General features: G+C 40.2%; 1 protein-coding gene across 1 annotated transcript in view; it reads left to right on the top strand.

The window, feature by feature from the left end:
* The first annotated feature begins 280 nt into the window (after positions 1-280).
* Positions 281-11533, top strand: part of Arid5b (AT-rich interaction domain 5B) — a 179975-nt gene continuing 168722 nt past the window's right edge. Inside the window, exons 1-2 of the mRNA XM_027931154.2 lie at positions 281-324; positions 769-1023. Coding sequence (XP_027786955.1) covers positions 304-324; positions 769-1023 — 276 coding nt within the window. The 5' untranslated portion in view covers positions 281-303. The remainder of the gene's footprint in view (positions 325-768; positions 1024-11533) is intronic.

The raw sequence follows: 11533 nt of genomic DNA, 5'->3' as shown, positions 1-11533 counted from the left end.
TGATCACTTCGCTTCCCGCCGAGATCGGACAGAGCCTTTCTCCCGATTATGAATTTGATCAACCCATATTTGGAAGGAAACCCACATAGTTTTGACAGGAGCTGAAAATTGAGTCGTCAGAGAAATATTAGGACATATTTTAAATTATTTTGGTGCTCAAGGGGAGGCAAGAGCTCAATTTTATATTGAGACATTACGCCGGCTGAAGGCAGAGAATGTTTTTCCCTGCCAGGACCTGATGCAATCCATTCACGCCAACAAGTTTGGAGAGAATGTTGAGTTCAATCAATTCAGAACGTCGAGATGGAGCCCAACTCACTCCAGGTATTTTGCTCTCCTCCGCTCCTCCGCTCCCGGTACCCCCCGGCACCCCCCAGCCCTCCAGCTCACCCACACCTCTGCACCCACCCACACCCCCCACAAACTTTTCACCAAACTTTTACCCTCTGCATCCCCCCAAATGATTTTTATTGTTTAAAAAAAAAAATCCCTGCACTGATCATACATACATAATGTGATTTTACCGCCTCAGATGGGGAGGTGGGAAGGGGTGGCGGGCGGGAGGGGGGTGGCGGAGGGTTGTTTTTTTTTTTTTTTTTAAGGGAGGCAGAAAATTTGTGGGCTCTATGATTTTTTTTCCACCCAGCGTTATATCTGTGGGCTCGTCTGTATTAAGAGTGGGGATGTCTGTGTGTAAATGTGTCTGGGAATAGATGTTTGTGTTCTGATGGCTACATTATTTATTTGGTGCTTTTTTCCCCCCTGCAGTGGGTCGGCTCACCGTGTGGTTTGCACGGACCTTACATTTTCTACAAGGCTTTTCAATTCCACCTTGAAGGCAAACCAAGAATTTTGTCCCTTGGCGACTTTTTCTTTGTAAGATGTACGCCAAAGGATCCGATTTGCATAGCGGAGCTCCAGCTGTTGTGGGAAGAAAGGACCAGCCGGCAACTTTTATCCAGCTCTAAACTTTATTTCCTCCCAGAAGACACACCCCAGGGCAGAAATAGCGACCATGGCGAGGTGGTAAACCTATCTCTCCCTCTCTTCTTTCTTTATTATTTTTTCCCCTAGTAATGCTTATTACAGGGCAAGCTTGAAAATACTGTATTCACTTCTGCAGGCGAGCAGGATCCACTCCTTTTTTAAAGGGGTAGCGCCACTAGCTGGGGCTCGAGTATTTTGCCATTGTCAGAGTTTGGCTGTCAGCTTTACAAAGAGGATCCAACTGCTGATTTTAGTCAAGATCAAATAACTTGTTCGAGAAGGGTTTTGTTCAAAGATGTGTGTGTGTGTGTGTGTGTGTGTGTGTGTGTGTGAGAGAGAGAGAGAGAGAGAGAGAGAGAGAGAGATCGCTCTTCTGCTAACTGCCGCTTGAACATCACATGCTTTTTATATTTTTTGCCTTTTGAAAATTTACCTTCGTGTCTAGCTTGGTCGGGGCTGGGTGGATTTCTTTCGGTGGGTTTCGATATTGTTCACGTTTTTTTTTTTTTTTAAGTAAGTATTTGATATGTTTAAGAGGGCGGAAATTACGAAATGGAGGCAGAATGAGATCAAAAGCTATTGAGTTGGCAAAGACGTGTTGAATAAAGTGATAAATGACAGGTACTGGAATAATACATTCAAATAACTTGCAGATCTGCCCGGGCGGATTTCAAAGCGGTCGTGTAACCGGCACAAACACGTTAAGCATTAACAACTATCTCTCGCCCACTCCCCCCGCCGCCCCCCCGCCCCGACAAGCCATTTGATGTTCTAGTTTTCAATTACTCCACGCAAAGTGGACGTCTTCCAGCGCGATCTTTGGGGGTGTGTGGAACCGGGCGGGGGACAGGAGGGAGGGCAGAGGGGTGTGAACTCGCCCACTGGCCCTGCGGGTCCAGCGCCCTCCGTGCCCAGACAGCGCTCCCAGGGAGGGACCGAGCCTTCCCGGCACGTTTCTGGGCTGCCGCGGGGGCGCTCGCCGCGCTCCCGGGAGGACGCCGGAGGTGAGCCCGAAGTCACCGGGCGCCGGGGCGGCCGCCTCCCTTCGGCTCTGTCATTTATGTGTGACCGCAGTTCTGCGGACTCCCCTAGTCAGCTGGCCGACCTTAGCGCAGTGGTACCTACCGGGGAACTATTTTGGGGAGTCTGTGCCGACGGCGCGGCGGGGAGGGAGGGCGCCCGGCCACTTGGCAAGGCTTTGTGTTGCCAAAGCGAGAGGAGGGCAATCAAACTGAGACTTTTGAGGGCAGCTAGCTCTGTGCCAGGCTGTGGAGCTTTCGAGGTAGGTCTAAGGATCTTTTTGTTAAATGAATGATGCCCCGTTTAACTCATCCCGGGTCTCCAAGATGCCAATCCTTCCAGAATTTCTTGATCTTGATAGAGTTGATTGTACTTTTGGCATCGCCAGCTCACTCCCTTTCCTCAGGATCGAATTACCCAACAGTGGTCTATGTCGGTTAATTACTTGAGTTAGTCAAAACGTTTGCACTCAAATCTGCTTTTCCGAAGTAAGCCCCTCCCTCCTCCCCCGCATACACTCCTCCCCCGCCCTCCCCCCGCAGCTTTGGGTTTTAACGTTCATATTTCCCTACGTCCGCCTGCAATTTTACAAAGGTGTTGTTTGGAAATACTGTGAAAAATCCTGCAACCTACCAACAGGTTGAGCTCTTTCCCCCTCCCAAGGTCTCGCTCGGCCCCTCCCCCGACCCAACTTTGCTGCGCAGCTGTCTTCCTCCCCCTCCCCCTCCCCCTCCTGATTTCTTATTATTTGCTTTTCAAATTTATTACTTCAACATGGCCTGTGATCTGGAAAAGGGAAGGATTAAATATCCAGAAAAGAGCTGGTGCCTAATAGACTTCTGACTAAACCCAGGAGGAAATTATTCAGTGTTTTATGGGATATTTTGTGGCCACTCTTTTTTTTCTTTTTTTTTTTTTTTGAGGGGGGGGGGCTTGAAATTAGAATATTTTCAAAGACCCCAAATTGACCCCACTTGGTACATTTTAAATTTCTGTTGGTATAATTAGATACGAATTCTGATTTAAGAATAAAAGCCACATTTGCCAGAGTGCATCTGCTGGAACTCTTGTCGGTGAATAGATATATTTTTAAATATACGATTTCTTTTTAATTGTTCATTATGGGGAATTGAAAGCGAACCATTGTAATGATATGTGCATTTCGTCTCTGTTATATGAGCCATACCTGAGAAAATTAATCTTACCATTTAAAAGTAAACTCTAGGGGGTTTGTGGAGGGAGATGGCTCTATTTATAATTCTCAGCTGCATATACATCCTCTAATATTATGCATGATTTGTTTTTTTAATGCTAACACGGCTGGTAATTAGCTGTATGATTATACTTGTATATTTCATTAGGACTTTGGCTGATGTCATTGTGAATTATTCAGCCATATTAAAACAATTTTCAATTGAGATAATGACACGCCTCAAAATTATGCAAATGCCGACTGCATTGTGCAAAATAATTATGACAAATGTAAAGCAGGTAGAAAGTTTCCCAATGCAGATTGGTTTTCCACCCTGGTGATGTCATTTCCCCCCTGGCCTAAGTTAGTCATTCATTAGGAGAATAGCAGCAGCAGTCTCCTCTGGAGGAGAGTCAAAGAAACCAGCATTTACTGCTGGCACCTAGAGGGGGCAACAGGGCCCTCTCATTAAGAAATTTGCTTTGTTTTCACTTACTCCATTTACTTGTTTATATACATTGAAGTGATTTTTATTATTGATTTTAAATAGTTTTGAATGATGCATTTGCCATTTGCAGCCTGTAACTAAAAGAAAAAGGTTTCTTGGTGATAGGCACTCTTACTTGGAGAAAATGTTCAGCACATTTAATCAGCTAGTACAGTTTATTTTAAGTAACCAAATGGAGGTTAATAATTTCTTGATTGAGCTGACATCAGCATCCATCTCAAAAGGACGTCCAGAACTCAGCATGCTTTTTTGGTTTAAGAGAATCATTCTGCCTTTATGTGATTTCTTGAAATGTAAAGACGTCAGTTCTAAAAGCAGGAAAATGATCATTGTGCAAGTTTAGAAATAGCGTCCCTGTGTGATTTGCTATGATTTGCAGAGGGCTTTTTTTGGAATATTTTCTCATTGATCCTTGCAATCATTGTATGAGGCTGAGGAAGACAGGACTTTGTATACCCATTTTATAGATGGGGGCTTAAACTTGGAAAGATTATATGGTTTGTCAAAGATTGCTAGTCTCAAGCCCAACTTTATGATTGCGTTACCCCAATGAAACCTATGTGTGCAGTTCCTCGTACCTTTTAGAACTATGACAACTCAATTAACTTTGCCAGAGGTCACCAGATATTTAGGTAGTAAAACCATTCTTATTCTATAATGTTTAGTAATTCTAGCCAGCGTTTTATAACAGGAACAGTTATATTTTAATAATTATTATAAGCATTAATAATTGGTTATTTAGGGGCTGGGGACATAGCTCAGTTGGTAGGGTGCTTGCCTCGCATGCACAAGGCCCTGGGTTCAATCCTCAGCACCACAAAAAAAAAAAAAAAAAAAAAAAAAAAATTGGTTATTTATTTAATAATGATAGTGATGATCTGCATGCTTATATACACTGCTGCCTTGATACATTTCCATTGCTGGCAACTGGTCTGGTGGGGGGAAGTGTTCCAAAAAGAAACACTTTGATTCTGTAACTTGCTATTTGTTTGACCTTGAATAATCATAAGTACTTTGAGCCTTTATTTTTCAGCTACAAAATGGGAACATATAGTAAGGATGACTGTGGATTATTGTGAGGACCAAGAGGAATTATATGGGTAGAAATGCTTTATATATTGAAAAGTGCTTACATAAATAGAAAGGAGTTCTAATTATAGTGGCCTTTGTTCTAGATATTCTTGCCTTTAAAAACAATAGCAAAGCATAATAACTTGAGTCTGTGGAGGTCCTTGGACCTAATCATGATACTGTCTTAAATTACCATGAAAGTGAATAGCAGGGCCATGTGCAAGGAGTTAAGTGTCTTTAGTAATTACCCACAATTGCCACATTCAGCCAGTAGCTCTTCAGAGGAGGAAAATGGCAAAGTAGGCGGGTAATTGGTTCTGTTACTGGGTAACTTCTGATTACATTCATTTTCAAATTGCCAAGTGCTTAATCTATTGGCAATGTACCCTCTTAAAATAGGTGATGTGCAGGCTTGGATTTGAGCCTGACCATCCATGGCATGAGTTTTGCATGCAGGTCTGCTAATCACTTGCAACAGTGAATATGAATGCCTGAAGTCTTGATGTCAGACAGTTAAGATCAAGCAGACCTGGGTGTTTTGGATTCCAACATGCATTCAGGATTTGTAACACTATTTAGCTGTCATAAGACTCATCATCCAATTAAAAAATGTCAAAAGTACATATTCTGGGGCCCCTATTGCAATTAATTCAATTAAAATCTTTGAAGTTAGGTTCAAATTCAAACTTTTAAACATCTTAAACAGCTCCTCTTAGCTGTATTATCTTAGGCAAGTTCTGAACTCTCTGTGCCTTAGTTTTTCCATCTGTAAAATGGAAATACAGTACTTATTTCTTAGGAATATTTAAAGGATTAAATGAGTTAATACATGTAAAGTGTGTACAATTAAAGTTGACCCATGGTAGATACTTTGATAATGATTGACTGCTATCATTGCCATTAATATTAGTATTTTTGTTCTCATGGAAGTTTGAGATGACTAAAGTGGATCTTACTGAAAAAAATCTTTTCTGTATGAGGGGTTGGTACCTGGGTTAGTTTGCTAGAACATGTAACCATCCATGTTTGCTAGAACATGTCCCTTCAGCTCAGGCTTTATCTGTTTATTGCATTTAGTTGTATCCTCAAAATAAAAGGCTTCTGAAGGATTTACATTTTGCTATTGAAGTATGCTGTCAACTGGATTGGCAAGATGTTTTTAAAAGATTGCATAATTTGATCATGTATGGGGTTAGGCAGACACATTTTGGAATCCAGAAAGTGATGGCTTGGTCTTGATCTTTTTGGATAGTCCCTAAGCTTTGGTCTGAATGTATAAACTGATTTTTTAGAGATTCTGATATTCCTGATGTCACTGGCCTTGGACAATGTTTTTAACTTTTCTGAGCCTCAGTTTCTTTATCTGTACAATGGACTTAATGATCTCTACTCTGCTTTGGAGAGTTAGAGATAATAATGAAAAGGGCCTGGAATCTAGCATAGTTCCTATAAGAGTACAACAAGTGATAGTTGTAGATATAGTCATTATTATTTATTTGTAGTAATCATTTAAACTTCGAGGGAACATCTTTACTCTCTACCTGGCAGGCCCTGTCCAACTGAGATTAGAACTAAAGAATTAGATGGAGAGAATTTACTGGACTGTACTGAGGGTCAGCCAACTAAGGTCTGAAGACCCAATCTGGCCCACTGCCTGTTTTTGTAAATAAAGTTTTATTGGAATGTAGCCACACTCATTTGTTTATGTATTGTTTATAGCTCTTCGGCTACAACAGCAGAATTGAGTAGTTTTGATGGTTACCATATGGCCAACAAAATGGAAATATTTACTATCTGGCTTGGTCCTTTATGGAAAAAGTTTGCTGATCCCTGGCCTGTAGGGTTGATATGAAAGAAGGTACCTGATAACGTACTCATTTCTTTTTTTCTCTTTTCTTTCTTCTTCTCCTTCCCTCCTCCCCCAACCCCCCCCCCTTTTGTGCTTTAGATTTAATCCAGGGTCTTATATATGTTAAGTTTGTGCTTTACAACTGAGCTATATCTCACTTTGTTTTGGAGCAAATCCAGTAGCATAAGAAATAATTTAACATTAATATTTCATCAAAATAACATTTAAACATGCAAACCTCCATCTCATCATTGAGTCAAGCATGTTAAAAATTTAAGAATGAGTAAACTATTAAACTATATTTTGTATCACTAAGATCCAAACTCCAGCCAATATTTCATTGCCCACAATGAAACTGATCAAATTATACTGTTATTGTACAAATACATAACAACAAATCCCACTATTAATATATAATTGTAATTATAATGCACCAATAAAAAAAGGAAAAAATAAACACTCTCTGAAAAAAGAAAACTACCTGTTGAGTGTTAATCATGTGCTCAGCACTCTGCCAGGTGAAGGCATGGAGGTAAAACAGTTGGTGATTTGGGCCTTTTCTAAAGATGTTTATCAGTCTTAAATAGATAAGATCAGCACATGCTATAGATGCAGTGTAACACAGGAGTAAATGTTGCTTTCAGTACATGTGACATAGGTCAGAGGAAGGCTCATGGGCAGCATGTTTCTGGGGGAAAATCTACCTAATTCCTCAGATATTGATTAAAGACCTACTGTGTGCTGAACACTTGACTGTAGAGATGAAGTAGAAGGCCCCTGTTCTCAAGGAGCTCACAAACTAGCCCTATAGCCAGACACCAGTCCTGGAAAAGCCAACAGGCTTTCCATCTGTATCCCTTAAAACTGAGATTAAGATCACTATTTGTAAATTTTCATGATCTTTCTGGAAACTAGAAGTACTGTCTTCAACTCTGAATTCTCATTCACTAGACACACATTTATAGAGCACCTACTGTGTGCCGGAGCCTGCTGTAGGTCCTGGGGATATAGCATGGCCATGATAGACCATAATCCTTGCTCTGAGCAAGGACTGATCTGAGAGAGCCTATGATCCAGTGTTTGGTTTTCACTTGTCATGTGCTTAATACCTCCTGTCTTATAGTTATCTGAGTTCTTTCCCTTTGTCTTGTTCTGTTCACCTCTGGGTCAGTCCCCAGTCCCACTCCACTCCCAATATTCATTGCTATTCAGTAGGTACCAAATAACTGAATGTCATAATATTCAAATGCCTTTTTACCCACAGTCTGCCTTCTTTAAACTCGGCCAAATTTCTTTCCATCAGAGGGCCATGATCAGTCAGTCATATGTGGACCAGCTCCTCCACCCCATCTTACACTTTTTCTTTCCCTTTTAAAAACTCCACATAATCGTTTTATACCAGAGGGTGTGAAAAAAAATGTGATTTTTTTTTCTTTTTTGTGGGAAAGCATTCTCCAAATAAATGAGCATATGTTTAGGACTGAATGATGAGGCTGGGGCTAGCTTCTTTATCTCTTTGGGTACTTTTCCAATCTTCTGCAATCAGCTCATTAATATTCAGGGCTTTGAGGTGGCAATGGGTGAAACCTAGACTTCTAGAAAGAAGAATTGCTCCTCACCTGGGGTTGGTTAGCAGTTCACAGGAGCCAATGTGTGTTTTTCAAGTTGATGGTCTTAACTAGGCCATATATTTAAGAGACTCAAAATTGTAAGCAATTAAAACCTCTCTTGACATTTAGACTGTCAGGCACATTCTGAGGATATGTTATTTTTATGAAGTACCAGAGTCCACACATGTAAATACTTTGTTATTAATTATTAATAAAGCATACTATTGTTCCTAGTGGCACCTAGAGATATATGATAGAAATGACTCAAGATCATTTATCAAAGTCTAGTTTTAACCAATATCCAGAATATAATTGCTCAAATCAAATGCATTCACTTGTCATTTTTTATAGCCAGCATGGTTGGATATTTGCCATCTTTTACTCAGAATAATTTTGTAGCTAGTGATTACTTGTTGGCTTGGCTTTTAAAGAAATTTAAAATAAATTTATCGATTGTTGGCTTAAGGATTCATTTGCCTCTCAGAATTGCGGTCATGGATTCCCGAGTTTCTTGAAGAGAAAGTGCCCTTGCAGGAAGATGGTTTTTCTGGCCACCTTGTGAGCCTTACTGTCTTGCTGGAGATTAGAACCCAGACCTTGGTCCCCAAGAGAATGTCACTCACTTCCCGGACTATGAGCATCAGTATTGACAACACATTCGCAACCTGCAGATGATGATGATTATTGAAAGGGTGCTTTAGAATCATGCTAATGGCATCAGTCTCCAGCACATACTTGCGTAAATTAATTCTGCTTTTAAAATCAGATGCACTGTTAGCAGCATGAAAGATGGATATTTGACATTTATCACACAGACTAGGACGGGTGGTTTCATTATGTGAATTTTCTCTAGGATCTTTATGGCTGTGTGTAGACACAGTGGCATGTGTCCTTGTACACATGACCATCAAGTTCATGGTCCCATCTCCGTCCTTGTGCCCTAGTAAGAAAAGCAGCAGTAGAGGCCATATATTGTTAGTCCATCTAGGGACCCCGTAAACATCCCCCCTCTTCCTTTTTCATGATGCCCTGAACATCCGGGCTATGAAACACCTCCTTCTCCCCACAGTTGAGTTCCAGGCCTGATCAGTGGCACTAAACATTAAACTCTTGTCTTTGAGAATAATAGGCTTTGCTTTCTACACCCTCAAGCATGTTGAGCTACTGTGCAAGCTGGAAAATAAAAATGTTCTAATTGTGTCTTTTAAATAAGCATAGGAGTGAATTAATTAGACCATATTTTGTCTTTAGTTGCTTAGTTACACAATAGTATTCCTGAGCACGAGTAAGATAAATTGGCTCTTTTTGTGCTGCTTGTCCCTTAATCATAATTACTGTATTGCTTAGGAGAGTAAAGCATACATAGATTTTGAATTTTTTATTAATAGTCAAAAATATGCATATGATATATAAAGTATATGCTGTTCAACCTGTTTTATATGCTTTTATGTGGGAAGAAGTTTTATTGTGGTGGTAACATTTGCATTAGTTGCTCAAAGATGTAGTTCTGGGAAATACATAATTGAAATGTTTTTGAATTGCTTTTTCTGGCCTTTTCAATCTTATTCAAAATAATAGTGCCTCCAGTCCTGGAGCAGTCATTCTCATTTGATTTAACATCTTTCTTTGCACTGCATGCGCGCGCCCAGTTTTAACCCTGCAGAGCCTAGATGAGGTTCTGTGATTCATTGCCCTCAGACATTGCATCTTATGTTTTTTGGCTTGTGCCGTTGAGGTGTCAGGGTTGGGGAGCAAGGGGTCAGAAGAGTGCCTGTGTCTAGCAGCCATTTCTCCACTGCCTTCACCCTTGACACACTTCCTTATTCCTTAAAGAAGGTTCCAGGGTTAGAGATTATGAGAGTTTGTTCAGCTTGGGCTGCGCAGTCCTGTGTACTTGCCTTGGGGGTCTCACAAAACGGATGTTGTCACTAGAACTTGGGTTTCCAGTCCCATACCCCCCAACCCTCCACCAAGAAGGGCAGCAAGAATGTGACAGCTTGATATAGTTATTGAACAATGAGAGAGTCTGGCTTAAGATCCAGGATACATGCTTGGTAAATGTATGAAAACTGACCCCATTGTTCTGTTATATTTGAAAAGCAAGTAAATTATTTACAGATATTTGCTAATTAAAGTACATGTTGTTTCACCAGCACAAAAGAACACAGTATAACTGGAGACAAAGAACTCAGTGCAGATAATTTAAACTTACTAATTCTGTCTATTCTTTTTAAGGGAGAAGTATGTTTTTAAAAATATGTTTGTATAGAGTGGGGGAAATAGGAGATGTTAGTCAAAGGGTGCAAACTTTCAGTCTGGGGATCTCATTTGACTATAGTTATAATACTGTATTTTGTATATTTCAAAATCGTTAAAAGAGTAGATCTTAAGTGTTCTCACCACCCCAAAAAAGGTAACTGAAAGATGATGGATGTTAGTTAACTTGATTGTGGTAAGCATTTCACAGTGTATGCATAATAACAATTCATCATACTGTGCAACTTAAATATATATAATTTCTGTCAATTTTACCTCAAAGCTGAAAAGCAATAAAAATTAAAAATTAAGTATGTGTGTGTGTACACATACACACACACACATATACACACACACACATAGGTGTGTGTCTGTGTGTGTGTGTGTGGCTTCTTTACTCCTACAAGGGAGAGCTTGCTTGCCTCAGAGATAATAGTTCAAGTTACCATATAGTGACTTGACCTAAGTTCCCTCTGGAATATTAGATGGAAGCAGTTTTGACAGAACAGTCTTTGCTTGCTATTGTGCAGTGGGAATTCAGCTCAGAATACCCTTGGAAATAAAGCAAATTAGCTACATATTATATCAAATAATGAAGACATTCTTACTCATTGCCTTATCTCCAAGTTTTTTTTTAAATGATAGGCAAAGGTTTAGTTTTATTTTTCCACCTTGTATGTCTACCCAACTTTGGCAGTATTGGCAACGTTGGAATTAGAAATTTGTATTGTGGGGGGAAAAAGGCTGCTAATAAGAAACAAAGGTCAGTCCAATGAAGGTCATGAAGAGAAGTTGCCTATAATGTTTCTGTCCTGCCCAGAATGTTGGCTTATCCAATGGTAAAGATGGTCCCTCTTCCTCTGCCCTTGGTAGACATTTGTGTTTTGGGTTGTGACTAGCCCAAAGTCCCTAGGTATTGTTGATAAAGATGATCAAGAAGAATTGCCAATTCTTTATTTAAGAATAAATAATTTGCCATGGACATTTTAACAGAGTCACAGGATGTACAAAATTGAAGACAATGAGTCCAGCTCCCTTTC

The sequence above is a fragment of the Marmota flaviventris genome, chromosome 4 (assembly GCF_047511675.1).
Source record: "Marmota flaviventris isolate mMarFla1 chromosome 4, mMarFla1.hap1, whole genome shotgun sequence".
In the NCBI taxonomy this organism is placed as follows: Eukaryota; Metazoa; Chordata; class Mammalia; order Rodentia; family Sciuridae; genus Marmota; species Marmota flaviventris.
This window is presented reverse-complemented; position numbering and strand designations above follow the sequence as displayed.